The sequence below is a fragment of the Petromyzon marinus genome, chromosome 13 (assembly GCF_048934315.1).
Source record: "Petromyzon marinus isolate PM22_M1 ecotype Great Lakes invasive population chromosome 13, UKy_Petmar_22M1.pri1.0, whole genome shotgun sequence".
Taxonomy (NCBI): domain Eukaryota; kingdom Metazoa; phylum Chordata; class Hyperoartia; order Petromyzontiformes; family Petromyzontidae; genus Petromyzon; species Petromyzon marinus.
Genome location: NC_133679.1, coordinates 30,131 through 50,592, shown reverse-complemented (window position 1 = coordinate 50,592; position 20,462 = coordinate 30,131). Strand labels below are relative to the sequence as shown.

At 49.2% G+C, this 20,462-nt stretch overlaps 1 protein-coding gene across 3 annotated transcripts in view; it reads right to left on the bottom strand.

Annotated features, from left to right (window-relative positions):
* Positions 1-17,496, bottom strand: part of LOC116942154 (occludin) — a 29,654-nt gene extending 12,158 nt beyond the window's left edge. For 2 of the 3 annotated variants that reach the window (XM_076066742.1, XM_076066741.1), the window contains exons 1-4: positions 17,341-17,496; positions 6,993-7,890; positions 5,474-5,620; positions 4,955-5,115 (exon numbers count right to left, since the gene is read on the bottom strand). In XM_076066742.1, coding sequence (XP_075922857.1) covers positions 4,955-5,115; positions 5,474-5,620; positions 6,993-7,890; positions 17,341-17,360 — 1,226 coding nt within the window. In that variant the 5' untranslated portion in view covers positions 17,361-17,496. Of the gene's footprint in view, positions 1-4,954; positions 5,116-5,473; positions 5,621-6,992; positions 7,891-16,745; positions 16,780-17,340 lie in introns of those variants that run through there. The other variant, XM_032953760.2, reaches the window with a different exon arrangement.
* Between the last annotated feature and the right edge of the window lie 2,966 nt (positions 17,497-20,462).

The window sequence follows — 20,462 nt, the reverse complement described above, 5'->3', positions numbered from 1 at the left end:
CAACTACAACAACGTGTATCGCCAGCGCTCAGCCGCGCCGCAATGAGCGTGCTGTGAGCGCCATCTACCGACATAAACTCGCAACTACAACGTGTCAACTTTTCAACCTGTCAACTTGTCAACTCGTCAACCTGTCAACCTGTGTGTGGGCCAAACCGAACCGACTATCTTGAAAGAATTAACGTATACGTATGACGCACATTGCCCCCCACTACACGACAAGTCAGGTGTCTGCATTGACATAGGACTGACGCCACAAGACAATTCATATCATTTACGCATACACGGGTCCTCGACCAAAACGCCAATATTCAAGTCCGTAGATCATCAGTTGCCGTGAGGGCACCACAGCGGACAGGGGTGAACACTCCGTCGTTTATAAGTATATTCATAATTTTCCTCTTTAATATTTTGTTTTGGGCTGTACTTCTAATCGCATAAGTTACCAACCGATCCATCAATACGAATGAATCCTTGGCACCTTCACCACGGAGCTACGCTCCCGGGGAGGAATCGTGCTAAACCGATTTTCTGATCATACAATCTTGTTCACGAATTAATTAATCTCCCATGAGATAGCACGTCCCGCCGCACACCCTCACACTAAGCCATTTTGGTAATCCTATAATCTGTCCGGTGGATCTGTTGTTACATTTATGCCTTTGGAAATAATAACTGTTTGATCGTCTTTTTCTATGAATACCGTTGCATGTTTATCAATCGCCTGTGATACTGTGCTGACGATTTCAAGCATAATAATCGTTCATATTATACTGTATAAGCTTTTGTTTAGCATAGCATTTGCATGTTTTAACAACTTATAAAGTTAATGTTTAGTTAGAAAATAAAATGGATTAATACAGAAGTGATTGATCGATACTACGAAGTTAGACAACGAAGCCGAGTTGATACTAGCATAACTGCATACGATTGATTGCATTATCACGATTGATTGCATTATCCCGATTGATAACCCCACCTCGTCAACGAGGCGGGGCCTGATTATCATAAAGGTTGTCATTAACATAACCACACCCACTCGTATAAATTAATACGATTATCCCTCGAATTAGCATACATTATATGCATAATTACACAAATTAACATAATTTCGGATACATTATGCAGGTTTCAAATTTCATTTAATTTTCATTATTTTCACATATACAACAGTACACCAGTAACATCAAATTGTGAAAGTGAAAATGCATCTGCAACAGTTTCACGGACTGCTTCCCATGGCCTTGTGGACCAGCAGCCTCAACGGACCGGAATCGACGCCTTCTGCAATCAGCAGCCCTCGGTGATCAACTACTGCTGGACCCATGCGCAACCCCTGTATGGCGATATGGCCAGCGCAGTGTCAGGGTCTGCAGCCTGAAGACCTTGAACCATTGGAAACCTCATTTGCCAGTAACAAAATATGATAATTAGTTTTTTACCCTTTTATCTGGCAACAAAACTGACACCTTTTTTACAAGGAGTCATGTTTACATTGACCACAATACCTGCGGTCGGAACGCAAACAAAAAACAACAACTCTGATAATGTATGCACTGTCCTTGAAATTGATTGGTCCACACCCAAGACAGCTTTCTTTAGAGCCTCGTCTCACATGGTGTTGGACCAGAAGACGCCAAAAGGCTCACAACTCAAAGGCAATGCTCCATCAGAGTATGAGAGCTCGGGGTAAGCATTTACACCATTGGAAACCTCATTTGCCAGTAACAAAATATGATAATTGTTTTTTTTGCCCTTTTATCTGGCAACAAAACTGACACCTTAAAAGGACGCGACCTGGGCTGGACTGTCTTCACTCCAACGCTGTCCTCGTGACAGTACGGTCCCCTTCACCTGATGAAGGCAAATTGTGTTGTGGCCGAAACGTCGTGATTTTTGTTGTTTTATTTTTTACCTATGTGACTTTACCGAATAGAACCAAAGAGTATGGATCCTTGCAGTCACGAAAGCTTCAAATCTAGAATTGATAACCTCTACGGGGAGGGCTTTCACCTATCTGTTAGAGCTTTTAACAGACAACGGGACAAGAAGTCACAGCTCATCGAGACGCTGACCTTCCTCAAAAGATGCCGCGACCACAAGCTTAAAAGGACGCGACCTGGGCTGGACTGTCTTCACTCCAACGCTGCCCTCGTGACAGTACGGTCCCCTTCACCTGATGAAGGCCACTTGTGTTGTGGCCGAAACGTCGTGATTTTTGTTGTTTTATTTTTTACCTATGTGACTTTACCGAATAGAACCAAAGAGTATGGATCCTTGCAGTCACGAAAGCTTCAAATCTAGAATTGATAACCTCTACGGGGAGGGCTTTCACCTATCTGTTAGAGCTTTTAACAGACAACGGGACAAGAAGTCACAGCTCATCGAGACGCTGACCTTCCTCAAAAGATGCCGCGACCACAAGCTTAAAAGGACGCGACCTGGGCTGGACTGTCTTCACTCCAACGCTGTCCTCGTGACAGTACGGTCCCCTTCACCTGATGAAGGCCACTTGTGTTGTGGCCGAAACGTCGTGATTTTTGTTGTTTTATTTTTTACCTACGTGACTTTACCGAATAGAACCAAAGAATATGGAGCCTTGCAGTCACGAAAGCTTCAAATCTAGAAATGATAACCTCTACGGGGAGGGCTTTCACCTATCTGTTAGAGCTTTTAACAGACAACGGGACAAGAAGTCACAGCTCATCGAGACGCTGACCTTCCTCAAAAGATGCCGCGACCACAAGCTTAAAAGGACGCGACCTGGGCTGGACTGTCTTCACTCCAACGCTGTCCTCGTGACAGTACGGTCCCCTTCACCTGATGAAGGCCACTTGTGTTGTGGCCGAAACGTCGTGATTTTTGTTGTTTTATTTTTTACCTACGTGACTTTACCGAATAGAACCAAAGAGTATGGATCCTTGCAGTCACGAAAGCTTCAAATCTAGAATTGATAACCTCTACGGGGAGGGCTTTCACCTATCTGTTAGAGCTTTTAACAGACAACGGGACAAGAAGTCACAGCTCATCGAGACGCTGACCTTCCTCAAAAGATGCCGCGACCACAAGCTTAAAAGGACGCGACCTGGGCTGGACTGTCTTCACTCCAACGCTGTCCTTGTGACAGTACGGTCCCCTTCACCTGATGAAGGCCACTTGTGTTGTGGCCGAAACGTCGTGATTTTTGTTGTTTTATTTTTTACCTACGTGACTTTACCGAATAGAACCAAAGAGTATGGATCCTTGCAGTCACGAAAACTTCAAATCTAAAAAGGTGTCAGTTTTGTTGCCAGATAAAAGGGTAAAAAAACAATTATCAGACCTTGAACCAGTTTGGGATCCATCCTTGAGTCTTGAGCCAATTTTTCATCTGCCTTAAAACAATGCTTTCCAAAGAGCTTGCTATGTGTAATTAATCCGCATTCGTGATGGACTGGATTCATAAGAGTTCACAATAATAAATGATCAAACGCACTTATTCTGTGAACCACAGGTTGGGAACTGCTGCTCTCGTGACAGCGTGAGACCAATGACAGGGTGAGTCGGGGAGGAATCGCTGTGTATGTTAAAAGTGCTGTACTGATCGTCACACGTGAGTGCGATAGAACGTTATTGCGATGTCTGAGGTAAGACCTCCCCTCCCCGCCCCAATCGAAAGTCTAAAAGTCGGAATGGTTTAATCAACCAGAGAATAAAAAACAGAAAGACTAAAATAAACCATAATTTTCTGCCCATTTTACACGAGATAAATTTGCAGCGTGGCTGTTTGTAACTGTGAGTCAACAAGTCTGTGTAGCCCCACACTTCAAGAGTAAAATTGACGAAGTGTAGAGGGCCGCGCAACCAAACACTTGGGGTTATTTGGACATGCACTTGTCGGTTACCATAAATACATGCTTCAAGGAAATACTCCTGGGCAGCACACGTGACGACTAGGAGGGATGATGGCTGGTGGTCGAGGCTAACAAGTGGCTAACAAGTGGCTAACAAGACAAAGGAACAATGCCCACGAGCACGTCTACTGGAGAGATGGAGTGATGAGAGAATATCGTGTTCTGGAGCCACATGGGTTGCATCATGAAACTGTTGGAGATGATAGCTTTTGGATACCATCTAGCAGAGGATAGATTTTGACTGCTGCTGGTGATCCACAAATTCCACAAATGTAACTACTTGAACACAAGCCTCATAACACCGAATCACCTGTGTTGCACATGTTTCACAAGGTATTTTCTGTGTAATGAGAGAGCACACCGACGGGCGACGGAGGGCTGCATAGACACTGCTGCATCAGTCATAGCCAATCAGGGCTAATGGTTCCATCTGGGCCAAAGTTCATGGGCGGAGCTCATGGGTACATGTGGGAACCATTGGGAAAGTTCTGAGGGAGGCGTGGTTAGAGGCGGAACTTGGCTCCACCGAGAGGGATATAAGGAGAGGCAAGGGGAGGACTCGGGATCGGTGTGGGAGCCTGAGAGTCTGGACTGCATCTCCACCATCTCATAACGCCACCGGCCATGTGGCAGTCTCGATGGCCGAAGCTCTCCCCACTCCCTGCGCGCCGTCGACCAGCGGTGCGCGAGGGAGAGAGTGAGGGAAGCCACGTGGGAATGGAGGAGCAGTGAGCGTGTCCATGCGGCGAGAGAGAGAGAGGGTGACCATCCAGAAAGGGAGTGCGGAGCCGAGCAGTCATCACTAAATAAAGGACGCAAGTCTCAACCTGTCGTAGAAGTCGTTTATTACATCTGTATTGCCATTAGGAGGTGCTGGCTGTTTTGCTGTATTTGGTTCACCTGGTTTTAGGTGCACCAAATACATGTCTCAGGTTCGTCGAATGTCAGAATATTTATTTATACTGAAGGAATGCGAGAGCTACAAAGTTATTTATTCACAGATGTCCAATGTACTCTTGCCTGGTTATAAGTACAGATTGTGCCTGCCTACATCACCTCACCGGGCATCGGCGGTGCCGAAGATGTTGCCGCGGGAGGCAGTCCGGGGGACGTAGCTCACTTGCGCCTCGCTGGTGAACGTGGCGCCATCGCCGTAGCTGGATCCCTCGGAGCCCACGGGAGACTCCGACATCCCCTGGGCTTCCAGGTCCATTTGACTCATCTTAGTGAAACAAACACAACGGCACAGAGCGCGAGTTCGCCACTACTATCGTCACCGGTACCACCTTCAACAAAACACGTGCGCAATGTGCCACGTAACGGACAGGCAATGATGTTCTTCTCTGCAGTAGGCGTTCTCTCTTTTTCAGGGTGGTACTTATGAACCCCAGAGGGGTGGACAGGCTAAGCCAATGTCCAATCGGGATTTGAGATCTAATGTTGCGATTGTCAGTTGAGCCTACTGATACCCCACGATATTGGATATTGAGTTTTTTGCGGGAGATAATAAACTTCATATACACACTATACAACTACAGGTTAAACATTGCCTTTGCAGGTTAAAATGTAAACACACTCACCCATTTTTCAATGTTTTTCCCATAATCGTTGTCCCATGCTATGAAATCCTTGCCATACTTCCACATTTTACTGCGCGTCTTGAAAGCGTAGACAGAGGCGACGATGAGAAAGATCATGGAGACGAATCCACAAGCGACTGCGACTGCCTGTAGTGGTGAGATGAGGCAAGTGGGCATCACTCCACAGCAGTTTTTGGGTGTGATGTATGTGTACATACCGTGTCTTTTAATGTTTTTGTTAAGATCAACAGTGACAGTAAACACAATTCATACACTTTGGTGAGTGAGTCTCTATTGAGCTTCCTCCATACATCCAGGATTGTATTCAGCCATACGCTCTACGATGTTGATTCAGCCACACTCTACTGAGATCTACCAATTGTGCCCTAGTCCGCGTACTGTGCTCCAGGCTTCTAACTTAGTTCTCTATTTGGGCTAACCATTGAACAAAGACGTGCAACTGCATCGCTCCCTTTCAAATGCGCTTCTGCAACCGTCTGGAATGTTTTCCTTAATATATTATGAATCCACTAGAGCTATGCACTTTTAAATCTAGATTGAAAGCCAATTTCTTTATAACTCTTTTTTGTGTTTAGATGTCCTTCCCATGCACCTCCGATTATCAAGGTTGGCTTTGTATGGTATGAAAGAACCTCAACATCCAGGCATATTTTGTTACCTTAGTCTTTCTCTCCACGGCTACTTCTCACGTATTCCTTCCTCCATTACATGCACGGTGCCCTGAGATCCGTTATTTAAGGGTGCTTGATAAATCTAAATAATTATTATTCTCTTGTAAGCTGTGCTTATAATTATCGCTTAGGTGGTTTGTATCTGATTTACCAAGGAATATGAGTTGGGTAGGGATGGAATGGAGCACGGGGGTTACTTGACTGGCCTCTTTCAGCAACATTGAGACTGACAGCTTTACTCTTGCATCGTCTGAATGAAGTGCAATTAGTCTTTTCATTGGATTGATAACCCTGTCAACAGTTGGTCAAATGTAAACATGTTGTGATGAGTCAGCCTGGACTTGTGAATAAGCCCTTTTTAGACAAAATACGTTTGTAGACAAAAGGTTTTCACGACAACTGCATCTTGCATTCCTGCAAATGGGGCTTTGTGGACTGGCAACTGATGCTTTAAAATAACATGCAGTATGTCAAATTTGTAGACAAGGGGCATCAGACTATATCTACCCCACATATATGATCCCCAGTATGACATACACAAATACACAAACTAAAGATTCACATTTAACCTGTATGTCTGTAAAGGCATCAAGTCTTGCATTGAGACCAGGATACTTGTTGGTTCTGAGCCTCAAGACAGTCATTGTCTCTGCCTGTTTTTGGGGAAAATGACTCGGTGAAGTTGGACAAGAGAGCCACGTGTGGTCACAGGAGGGAAGCAGCGTCCCACTGACCCATTCACTGAACGTTTCTTATCTATAGCACCTGATCCGACAGAAGCAGCCTTAGTGAAATTGATAAACCAGCAGGCTGCTACCACCACTCACCTCCTGAGGGTCCATGATACAGAAGTGGTAGAGGAATGGGTCGATGTAGAGGCCTGTGGCAGCAGGCACATAGTAAGCCCTGCACAACGAAATAACTTGGTGGTAGCTTGACGAGCCTGCGGTTTGAGTCGAGGGGTTGACAGCGACGGTGTAGACTATCGTGGCAATCAAATCCAAGATGGCAAGAAATGAATTTACGATGATAATGGTCAAGTAGAACTTCTGACTTCTCATGCTTTGAGATTTTGATAGACTGAGAAGGAACAAAATGCCCACTATTAAGAGGATGATAGCTGCCATGGCCATCATGAATCCCTGGGCCCCTCTGGCAAAAGCGAACATGTGGTACATGCCGAAATGGCCATAGTTAGATTGTCCATACAATGGGTAGTTACCCCCAATGTTACCCCCAATTGCGTAGTTGACATCCCAAGGCAGCGTGGAGGCCACGCATGCAAAAATTCCAGCGCTGAGAATTAAGACCAGGATGTGGAAGATCCGTACAAGGCGTGGAGGAGAGCGCCATGACTTGAAGTCGATTATATCCTCAGGATACTCACTCCCAACATAGAAGGATCCAGGAGGTACCGTTCCAGACAAAACTGACTGGGGGTAGCCACCACTCTTTACTGAAACAACAGACTGTGGGTATCCTGAGCCACGTCGTGAGTACATGGAACGAGCCACTCCTGACACCACGGACTGGGACCGGTTGTAGTTTGGCCCCCGCCCTGATCTAATGGAGCGGGCGTAGCCAGCAGGCTGCCCTGATGACCCAGCAGGGAATGCTGTGACCAACTGTGTTGAAGGACGGTGTGAGTTTGTGTATGACGGTGGTCCGTAACCAGGCTCTCTGTTGTATCCGGCCATCATGACAGTTGAATGCGTCACTTCCAATCTGGAATGAAGAAAATGTCAATAAACATCTCACTCAATGACGTTCCATATACAATAGATCGAGGATATCTGACGTGTGGTTCGCGGACCCCTAAGTATTAATTAAGTATGAATTTTATTTTAAGGCCTCCTTCATGTAGGAAAGCTGGTTGGTCAGGAGTATTTCAATCAACCCATTCCGCTGTTTGTGCTGCGTTGTATGTCTGGTAAGGGTGCCTGATTGTGGCTCCTCGTTAAAAAAAAAAATGCTGCTGTAGTTTATGATGGCAACACAAGTTAGTATTCTGCAAATTACCACAAAGTAAAAACGATTGAATTCACTGATTAGCTAAGATGGAAATGTAGCAAGTTATGCTATAGTTTGCTTGTTATGTAGACTAAAAAGCAGACAATAACTTAAATTACGTTAACAAGGAGTCAAAAGTTGTGCTGGGAACGGCTAAAAGTGCATTGCAATTTGTTGCTTTTCATAATGGCTTTAAATGCTAGCATCACTGTTCATAAAAATGGTCAACAAGCTAGGTATTCCTGTCCGACCTCGCGGTTGCTACTCAATGTTTACCAATATGACTGCTCCAATTTAAAATCAAAACAACCCTTTTGTCAACTTTAAATATATATGAATCCCATCGTTTTCAGGACCCCAAAGTATAAATTGTGATATATAACTTCAGGTCAGTCTAATCTTCTGCCCTCTATTTGCTGTTAAGAAAGGGGCATTGCCCAAAATATCATCCTGCTACAAATGTATCTGTACAGGGCATTGACGATGACACACGTGGTGACTTGTGATATTAATTCAGGTCCTCCTAGGGGGCTCAAATATGCAGTTTGCTCTTAAAATAGTCATCAGGCACTGAGCTGTGTGTTGGTGTTCTGGGTAAATTTGATTCTGGATGTAGAACTATGGGTAAATTTCAACCTACATGTAAATAGATAACATTTACACATCCCATCAGCCACATGGCCAAATGGGAGTGGCTAATAGCAGCAGCATTTATTATTCTGTTGTTTCTAAATGTAATAAGTGGCTCCGACACGGCATAACTTTATTTATTAAAGGTTCTTCACAGCCACGACTCCTCTCGTTACGCGGATGGCGCTGTTCCTTTCTTGGCGTGACTGCGCTGCCCCGCGCCATATGGCGCTCACCCTGATCACCGCACCGCTGGCTGGCGGCGCGCTGGGGAGCGGCTGAGCGGCTGGTGGTCGAGCCGCCACGTGGCTGGTGGAGATGGGCAGCAGCGACGGGGAGGTCATCTTCGATCTTCAACAACCGAACTCAAACCGTCCGTTACTCCCCGCTTATATTCCCTTTTCTGAGGCTAAGCCCCGCCTCTGACCATGCCCCTCTAGGAATCTTTGAGAACATTCCAGAGGCTTCCATGCTAGCTCTGCCCATTTACCTTTCCCCCAGATAGAGCCCCGTCACTAATAAGGCATGGACTGTCTGTCAGTATATAAAGTGAAACCCCTCAATTATGCAGGAGATGGCGCTCGCTTATTACATCACCCCCCTCCCCCCCCCCGTGGTGAAAAAATGTAGCTGTCCCGGCTAAGTAAGGAATATCAAGTAATATGGAGCGCCAGAAAAGGTAAACATGTGAACAACAACAAGGGGACAGAAAGCAGAGACCGACACGCAGGTAAGTAGACGAGTTCCTCAGGAGAAACGCAACGTCTTGGAGCATGTCCATGTAGTCGGGCCATCCGCCTGAGCCGGAATTGACGCGGAGGCTCCCGCAGCCGGCAGCAGCGGGTCAGGAGGGGGCGGCACGGCCGGGTCCAATGTAGGTGGGCATGTTAGAACAGGGTCGTCCGCCGGTCCTGACGCCTCACTCATGGGCGCTTTGGGAGGTAAAGAGAACAACTTCGGAGGATCACCTTGCACAGGGGCCACAGGTCGGTTGGACATGTCAGGCACCGGGAGACCGATTGCTGGAGATGATGATGACCCAACGGGAGCAACAAACGGTTTCAACCGCGACGGGTGAATGAACAAACGACGGCGGCCATGACAGATACGAACACACTGTGGACGCAAAACCTCAACAATTTTTACAGGGCCTTGCCATGGTTTGTGGAGCTTGTGCGAGGTGTCAACAGGCACTTGTGGGCAGTGAAGCCATGCCTTATCACCAACAGACCATGTCATGTCACCCTTGCACCTCCAAGCACAATGTTCATTGCGCGCCTGGGTCCTGGAGGTATTCAATTTGGTGGCTTCCCGTGCCTCAGAAACCCATCGAAGGGACTCCTGGACATGCTCAGGAAGAGTCGTTTTTAGCAACACGACTGGGGAACCCAATTGGACATCCGCCGCCGGCATGTTCTCCCTCCCATACATGAGGAAAAATGGCGAGTACCCCGTGGATGCGTGTGGCGCCATTCGGTACACAGAGAGGATGCTAGGTATCTGCAAATCCCAGTCGACCTGCCTCTCATTGACCGTTTGGCACAGCATGGCGGACAGGGTGCGATTCAGTCGCTCAACCATACCGTCCGTCTGAGGATGGTAGGGAGACGTACTAATCTTCCTGGTCCCCAAGGCATCGCAAACGTCGCACAACAACTTCGAAGAAAAGTTTCTACCCTGATCGGGTGGGTAACTTTTCCGGCGCTCCTTTATCCATCACGTAACCGTTCACGAAAGCGTTCACAATGGACAAAGCCGATTGATCTGGCAGGGGCCAAGCCACAGGCCAACGAGAAAAATATTCAACGCCCACGAGGATAAATTTGTTCCCACGAGGTGTAACAGGAAACGGTCCTAACACATCAAGGGCAACCAACTCATTAATGCGTGTGACCAAAATGGATTGCAAGGGCGGAATGTAACGTTGCCGGTGCGATTTTCTCCTGGCGCAATTGGGGCATGATCAGAGTGCACAAGTGACGTCTGATGTCATACCAGGCCAAAAAAAATCCCTCTGCAGGGTAAGCAACGTTTTCTGGACACCAAGATGGAAAAGGTGCTCACTATGCAACGTACAAATCAATGTCACACGGAGAGCCTCCGGCACAACCAGCCAAAGCCGGAAAGATATCTCATCCTGCCACATCAACAAGCTCTTGTGAACCAGGAACTGACCGTCCTTGACTGGATTCAAATCACCTGCGGTTGGCACGGTCCATCGCCGCAAGAAAGTCAAGGAGTCGTCCGATAACTGCTCGCTTAACCATACCAAACGCGGAAGGTGCAATACGCAGTCGGCAGGCGGAACCCCTGTTTCGTCCGGAAGTGTCTCAACTGCGGACATGACTGATCGACGAGACACATCATGAGGAGTACAGCGGGTCGTACCGGAGCTGCAAGCACAGCGAGGTGCGTGTGACAACCGCGACAACGCGTCAGCATTGGCGTGACGGGCACCCTTCCGGAAAGTGACATTGAATGTGAATTCCTGCAAGCCCTCAAGCCAGCGTGCCAACTGGCTGCCTGGCTGCCCAATCTTGAATGAATACTGACTTAACCGAAAGAACCAAAGAGTATGAATCTCCTTCCATATAAGTACAGCCTAAACAGTCGGACAAAATGAACGATTGCCAGCAACTCTCGTCGTGTAACACAGTAGCGGGTTTCTGCCGGCAAGAACACCCGACTACCGTAGGTGATAACGCATTCAACGCCTCCCTTCATCTGCGACAGGACTGCACCGATACCCGTGTCCCTCGCGTCGGTGTCAAGAATGAACAGCGTTGAAAAATCAGGATAGTCGAGAGTAGGCACGTCGGACAATCTGATCGCGCAGGGTATTGGACGCTACCTCCTCCAGTCCCCAATCGAATTGCTGATTTTTAGCAGTGAGGGCATGCAACGGTTTGGCAATAGAAGCAAGCCGAGGAATGAACCGGCGATAATAGGAGGTGAAGCCCACGAAGCTCCGTACATCTCCTACGCTCGCGGGGACCGGCCAGTCATGAACGCACACCGTTTTCGTAGATCGGTAGAGATACCTTCCACACTGACTATGTGGCCCAAATATCGTACGTAAGTTTGTAAGAGGTGACTTTTTTTGGCTTGAACTTAAGGTTTGCCGAGCGCATCCGCTTGAAAATGGTGCCAAGCCGAAGGAGGTGGTCATTGAACGAACGGCTGAACACAATCACATCGTCCAAATAGATCAAGCATGTGTCCCATTGGAGACCGGCCAGGACGATCTCAATCAGTCGTTGGATCGTGGCAGGAGCAGCGTTCAACCCCATCGGTAAACAATTGAATTGAAAAAGGCCCTGCGGTGTTCAGAACGTGGTTTTATGCCTCGAAGACTCGTCAAGGGGCAGTTGCCAAAACCTGGATGACAAATCAAGAGTAAAAAAAAAACGCGCTCCGGACAAGGCATCCAAGGAATCATCCATCCAGAGGGTATGCGTCTGCCACGGGGACCTTATTCGACCTCCGAAAATCAACACAAAAACGAAGGTTCCCATCCTTCTTCTTCAACAAAACAACCTGAGTGCCCCACGGGCTAGTCGAAGGCGAAATTATATCAGCGGCCAACATTTTGTCAACAGCATGCCGTACGCTCTCTTTCTCGGACGGGCTCATGGGATGTGGGTTTTGGCGAATAGGACTAGTGTCACCCGTATCGATGTGATGAGACAACAAGGACGTTCGACCCAGTCGATATCGTCTTTACTGAAAACATCGGAAAATTCTGACAACAAACTGCGCAATTCGTTACGCTGAGCCAGAGATAGTGATGCGTTCTCGTTATACAACTCAGCGATTCATCGATCATCTGAAGGATACATTTTCCCAACAGCGCATACATTCCGACTCGACGTGCACTCTTCACGATCGGCGAAAGCGGTGGTGGCATGAGCATGAACAGTTCCGGTGGGCACAACACCATCGCCAGGTCCCCCATTCAAAACCTGCAGAAATGGAGCCTGACCCATGCGGAGGATGGTCTGAGCACAGGCCAGCATCAAACTCCGCGTAGCAGTATTTGACGGTGTCAACAAGACACCATTAACCGCGCTCTCACAACAAATTTCTTTGCGATAATGGAGCGGAATCAACATTTGAGAACCCGCCGGAACAGTGATAGTGGCATCCACCAGCGCCTGAACCAATACGGCCGATGCCGGCCGAGGGAGCGGCGATGACAAAAAACACACCCTGCGACCCGAAGGCAGCTCAAGGCAGCCTTGGTCGACGAGAATCTTCATCGGCATTCATAACAGAAAATCCGTGCCCAACAAACACGGCACAGCCAACATGCGTGAGATCAATACAGGACCTGATGCCTGGACATCGCCTATGGCGATATGTGCGTCAACTTGACCAATGATACCCATACTACCCCCATTGGCAACGACACACACATCGTACACCGGACGGACGCGTGACACGGGGATGGACAACAATTGAAAAATGACATCTGAAATTATCGTGGCTGACGCACCCGTATCAATCAAAACACAGACACCGATGCCCTGAATAGTGGCCAGAACTGTCGAGGATCCCGCCGACGCGGCAACAACCCTCCGTGCCAATTTTTTCCATTGAGTCTGTGTGGTCGGCCACCCCTTCGTGATGGTACCCGAGCAAGGAACATCACGCGAAACGCCCTGATGTGATGGACCCTTCCGAACGACATGAGATGGATGAGGTGGTGAACGTGCCCGGATGCCCGACATGTGCCAACTTGCCTGTGTGGAGGCAAGTGAAGGCGGTCGGTCGGCCACAGGAGACGCGGTCAGCAATCCGGACGGCGATGCTGGACGAGCTCGGCACTCCCTGGAGTAGTGGCCCACGCGGCCACATCTGAAGCATGTGACGGGAGGCCACTGGTGCAGCAGATTGTCGTCCCGCCGCGGTCGGTAGTTGCTCTGCCGACGCCGACCATCCCTCCGTCACTGGTTCCACGGGGGAACCGCTGCTGCGGCGTCCCCTTCCGACGGCACCTCCTCGGGGATGACCACCACTTTGGATGGACTCCAGCCGATTGGTTGACCATCACGAGCCGGATCCCCGGCTCATGCGGCCATCTGTGCCCATCTCTTCAAATTATCGTGTGCGTTCAGGCAGCGCGCGGCCCACAGAGATGTTTGCGATTCATGACCGCACGTGGGAAGGACGACTCCCATGTCCCTCGCCAGCACCAACATGCGTTCCATCACCAACGGGTCCAAGATCTCTTGTTTCACGTCAGGGTAGGCATCGACTGCCAACGCCATGAAGGCGCTTCTGTAGGCGAGGGGCGACTAGGAGCTCCCACCCCTACGGTGCTGAAATTTTCGTTTTCTGTCGTCTGGCGGTTCATAGACTTCCACCATCTCAGCAAAAGCTTCTTTGTGCGTCTTCTTCTCTGGGGGGATGGAACGAAAAACGGCCAACGCATCGTCGTCCAGCATGGTGGGCAAGGCAATCAACGCCTCCTCCTCCGACCAGCGGACCAACTTGTAGGCAGCCTCGAAGCGCCACCTGAAGACACTCCAATCACCCCCAGCGGCCACAAACTCTCGAACTTGGGGCAGGCGTCGAACCTGATCGGCGCTCTCCTTTGCAGCGGGTGTCGCGATGTTTGGTGACCCACCGCGCGGTAGCATCAAAATGGTGGCCGCCCCACCGCTCACTTCTGCGATGTCCAAAATGGCGGCCGGGAGACGCGTGGTCACCGGGGACTGTGAAATGGCGACTGTCTCCACCCTGCCCAGAATGGCGGCTGTTTCAACCAAGGGGGGACCCTCCGAGGCGTCGTTGCCGGCCCTCGGCTCGTCCACCCCCGGATGGTCCACCACCGGACCTCCTCCAGCGGCGATCAGCATGACAAGAGCGACAAGGTGGAGGAGCGCTGTTGTCAAAGCGCTCAGTTGCGTCTCCACCCTCCGCCACGGGTCGTCGGGGCTAAGCTGATGTGGAAGCTCCGCCGTGCCGTCTGCCGCAGGTACGACATCCGCACCCGCCGTGGGCTCCATAACCGGGACCACGGGACCCGGGGTCGGCAAGAGCTGCGTTGCCGCTTCGTCGGAGGACACCGTAGATGGATTCTTCTTTTTCTGGTGCTTGGACATCGTGTCTTCCGTAGAGCACCGCCAGAAAAAGTCCACTATCTGACACCACTGTAATAAGTGGCTCTGACATGGCAGAACTTTATTTATTTATTAAAGGTTCTTCACAGCCAGGACTCCTCTCATTACGCGGATGCTGCCGTTCCTTTCTTGGCATGACTGCGCTGCCCCGCGCCACATGGCGCTCACCATGATCTCCACCGCACCGCTAGCTGGCGGCGCGCTGGGGAGCAGCTGGAGGTCGATCCGCCACGTGGCTGGTGGAGATGGCGGGGCAGCAGCGGCGGGGAGCTCCTCTTCGATCTTCAACCACCGACCCCGAACCGTCCGCTACTCCCCGCTTATATTCCCTTTTCTGAGGCTAAGCCCCGCCTCTGGCCACGCCCCTCTAGGAACCTTCGAGAACGTTAAAGAGGCTTCCATGCTAGCTCCGCCCATTAACCTTTCCCCCAGATAGAACCCCACCACTAATAAAGCATGGACTGTCAGTATATAAAGTGAAATCCCTCAATTATGCAGAAGATGGCGCTCGCTTATTGCATAAGTATGGCTCTTAATAGGGATTCTGCTAAAGCCCCTTTATAAACACCTATGGGCCCTACCATCAACAAATGACCGAAGTCTACCTCTGTCCCTAACCAGGGTTCACTACAGGGTCCGAGTCATGATCTCGCTGTGATCACTAACACAGGGACTGTACGATAGAACAAACCGCCGCACAGAGCCGAATACTTGCACACTGCTGTGCCATGTTTAATTCTGACATTCAAACAGCACGAGCGCGTTCAGTTCAACCATGGACCTATGCATGAAAGCATGTCCAACATCTGACACCTGAGCAACAATGTAATGATTTTCTGAAGAAGAAAAAAAGTTTTCCAGCAATATGGATGATGCCGTGGGGTAATATTGAGCACATTGAACTAGAGGTTATTGCACATTGGAGATGCTTCATAACTTCCCCCCACCTCAGCCTCTGTCCAATCGGTCGGTCGCACATGGTGGGGTAAAGTGTGGGTACTCCCAAAATACAATCTAGAGAGGCTTCTCTGGAGGAGAGATCTCCCGAGTGGTCACCTAATATACTCGTGGAAACATACTGCAATTTAATTGTTGAGAAAATATAAACCATTTAAAAGCATAAGGTGTGTCAGAAGTAATCACTGCTGTGCAAAATACATTACACAACACTTGAGAATATTTGACAAGTACATCACATTTACGCTGACTTCGGCTTTCTTACTGCGCGTATGGACATGGCCGAGTTGTCGTGTGACATGTTCAACACAAGGTCTCTGAACTCAAAAGCAATTGCCATGCTTGCGCCAATATAGAACTACCACGCGAAAAAGTTATATCTTGGACTTGTCATTTGTTTCACCTCGCACAACAATTTACAAATCGCCTCCATGTCTCACCTACAGAGCTATTTGTGTAATAAGTAAACAAAAAGGAGATTCCTCCGCTTAGTGCCTCTGTCGAGCATAGAGTTTGGTGACCTCACGTCGGTGGATTTTTGGTCAATCACTGACTCTACACATGGCCAGGATACATTAATTAGCTTCCAGTAGAAAGGCTTTGCTTAGTCTACCAGAAACACACCACTGCCTCCATTGTGTCGCGCGAGTGTTACATTGACGGTACGTGAATTCCACGAGTGTTGTAAATGTAGGTGTATACATGTCAACATCACCACTACTTTTCACAACTCCCGTGATACAACCTGAGAAAACTGTTGACAGTGATGACACCACACTTTGGTCACATCTCTTTTTCAATAAATTAACATGAACAGATGCACATTACTGAAACATCGGATTGCAGTACAGTACTTACGTTAATCTCTTCACAAATGAGAAACAATGTTCGCTTAGAGTTAATTATTTACTCACAGATTAGCTGAGCTTAAGCCAATGATTTACTTGAGTTGTACGTTTGCCACACAGGGACACGCACCTGAACCATTTGCGTCAATGCACAAATTAACTTTGCCTACACCTCCACTGGAGGAATCTGGCTTCCAGGGATGAAATTGTTCCCGGCTTGTACTGCGCTCATCCTTAGTGCTGTGGTGCGTTATTTGTTCTTTACAACCAACGTGGTACAACTTGGTTGAACTGTAGTAACTGCATTTGTAAACATGTTTACTCAAGTTTTTTTTTATTGTTGATAACAATTTCCCTGTATCTTGACCGCCAAAATGAATATTTTAATCTGCATATTAGCCTGGATAATTATGAAATCAACAGTGCGTTCACACATTGTTCACAGGTAAAGCAGCTACCGATGACCTGCGTTTCTCTTCTGCATCAGAGTTGACACTACTGTCATTGCACAAGCAGCAAAGACTCCATCTGATGATAGTTGATGCTACCATCCTTCCCATTTTTTATTATTGTGACATCACCAACCGCCTAACGTCCGAATCTACCTTAGAACGTCTCGTTCCATCTTGATTTGAAGCTTTCGTGACTGCGGGAATCCATACTCTTTGGTTCTTTCGGTAAAGTCACGTAGGTAGAAATAAAAAAAAATCACGACGTTTCGATCATAACACAATCAATCCTCATCAGGTGGTTCAACCACAGAAAGAAAATGCTGAAGTCGGCGGGAGAGCTGCCGTGGCAATAGGTTATATAGGTAAGAAAAGGGGAGGAGGTAAGGGGGGAGAGAGAGAGGCGGGGTGTGGGGTAGGGGGAGGGGCCGCGTGAGCGCTAGGGTAAGAGGACGTGAGGCGGGGGGGAAGTGGGCGGGGCTAGACGTGGGAAGCTGGAGAAGAACAGATAAAAATGTGCTAGTAAACCAGCAGGTACAATGGAAACAACAACAACCAGTTAAGGCATGACCTGGTTGAATCAGAATCAGAAAGGGTTTTACTCGCCATGAAAGTTCGCACAGACAAGGAATTTACTTTGGCAGGAAGGTGCATACATTCAACATATAGGAATCTTAAATTTTAAATAAGTGGTATACAAGTCTAACTATACTAAAGGTACAAAGTCTAACTAACACTAAAAGGCTAAAGTATGTAAATTTTTAAATAAATATTGAACATAAAGTAGCTATAAGGTACAATCTAAAAATACAAAAAATACAAATAGGGTAACAGTGTAAATATGGCAAGGTGTCATTTTGTAGATAAAATGTAAAAGTCAGTGTAAGCCCTTGGCCTTGTTGAAGAGGCCAGCAGCAGATGGGAAGAAACTGTTTTTGTGGCGTGAGGTTTTGGTCCTGATGGACCGCAGCCTTCTGCCGGAGGGAAGTAGCTGGAACAAAGAGTGTCCAGGGTGGGAGGAATCGGCCACAATCTTCCTCGCTCGCCCCATGGTCCTCGAGGTGTGCAGGTCCTCGAGGGTTGGTAGATTTCAGGCAATCACCTCAGCAGTGTGGATGATACGCTGCAGTCTGCTCTTGTCCTTGGCAATGGCAGCAGTGTACCAGACGGTTATGGAGGAGGTGAGGATGGATTCAATGATTGTTGTATAGAAGTGCACCATCATTGTCTTTGGCAGGTTGAATTTCTTCAGCAGCCGCAGGAAGGGAGATGATGTCTGCGGCCAACATCTCATCAACCGCCAGCCGAACATGTTCCTTTTCCGACGGGGTCAGCCGGTAAGGGTTCTACCGGATAGGAGCCACGTCACCCGTAGCAAAATGGTGACTCAGGAGCGACATGCATCCAATATAAAATTTTCCCTTGCTAAAAATATAAAAAACTCATGCAAGAGCTCCCGTAGCTTCCCCATCTGGTCCGCAAACAAAGCGCCACTTTCAGCACGTAGTTTGTCTATCCATCCATCATCCACATCTCGGGGTTGTCGTGTGTAAGACGCAGCATCCACATTCCTGACAACGCCCCCTTCTGGACGCGTCGGCGACGCATGAGCCAACAGTACCCTCCTGGATAACTGTCGTGTCCAACCCAGCGTTACGAACTTGAATAAAAGGTTCCTGGTTGTTGGACATTAACGTCTGACCTGCTACCAAAGTCAGTCCACAGGACGCGGAACACGTCACCTGTGCCCTGTCCCGTTGTAGAAGTTGCTGGGCCTGGATGCACTTAGCGATCTTGAGAGACAAAATGTCGTCATCTTTGGCTGAAAGAATGGTGTGGAGGACTTTCGCCAAGGCCAGCAGTCTTTCGAGGACCAATGCGTCGATACCATCGTGATCCATTTTCGGGAAGGTGGCTTTTGCCAGTGCCAAAAGCGCGCTACGGAAGGCGAGGGCTGACTCGGTTTCACCCTTCCGTGGCAAACTTGTGGGCGTATTCGATGGAGGCTCGTAAATTGACGCCATCTGGTCGAAAGCCTGAGTAAGGGTGGACCTCTCCAGTGGCGGGATGGCGAGAAATGCAGCAAGGGCATCGTCGTCGAGGGTGGCAGGCAATGCCCGCAGCACCTCCGCCTCCGTCCATCCAGCCAAGTTGGCGTTCGTGAGGAACCGCCACCTGAAAGCCACCCAGTCACCACTGGTAGCCGCAAATTATTTGATAAAAGGAAGCCGATGGCGGAGAGCCAGGATGTCCATCGGCGCTGACGGCGCACCTTCAATTTTGGCGGGCTGCACGCTCTGCGCTGGCGATAAAATGGCGGCCGAGGACACGGGCTGCGCCACCGAAATTCACACGCGCTGCAAAATGGCGGTTGAGTCGTCGTCCATGAGCCGCACCGCCGCTCCCTCCTTCACTGGCGAGTGTGGAGGAGCTCCGCGAGGCGACCATGCGCCTCACGGAGGGTCGCCTCCGCCAACGGCGAGGCGTTGTGCACCCGGACGGCACCCTGTTCCGCCGGTAGCATCACCCCTTCATCCTCTGGAGCCATAGGCGGTACGAGGTCCTCTTCCTCGCTGTCTGATGTTCTGGTACGTGGTCTGCGACATGTAGACATAGTCTACCACTAGCTATATCGACTAGCATGTTGGCCACTTCTGACATCAGTTGTAGTGGGTCTAACTGAGTCGCAGACATTGCTCTTCAGAGCCAACACATTTATTACACAACACGTATATACAAAAGGGGTAACTGCCCCTTTACCAGATACAATCTAGGGTGGTGACCACCCAGCTAACTACACTACCATACAGGAGTTATGGCTACGACGGACCAGACCCCCACTCGGGTCCCAGGCCACGTGTTGGTGCCTCTTCAGACGTAGAACGTGGAGCTTCCAGCTTGCAGAACGAAGCGACCCTGGTCCCTCCCAGTGGACCCACCTTATATCCTCCCGGGTAGGGGCCGGCTCTGCCCTTGGCCCTGCCCACCTTCCCGAGCATTCCAGCTCTCTCTCGAGAGCTCTCCCCGGAAACATGATCATCCCCTAGCATGGCCCCCACCTGGGGGCCTCTCTATGGACACTCCGGATCACGTGCCTACGGGGTCAACCAGAGTGCCATGGCCCGGGGCAACCCTGTCCCTGGGCTGACACTCTCCAGCTCCCTCCTGTTGGAGCCCGCACTGCACGCCATGCGTGGTGCCCTCGCTATCCCAGCACTCACCAAGCCCCGCTAGGGCTGGTACTACACCCACCTACGGGGTGTACACGATGGCAGTGC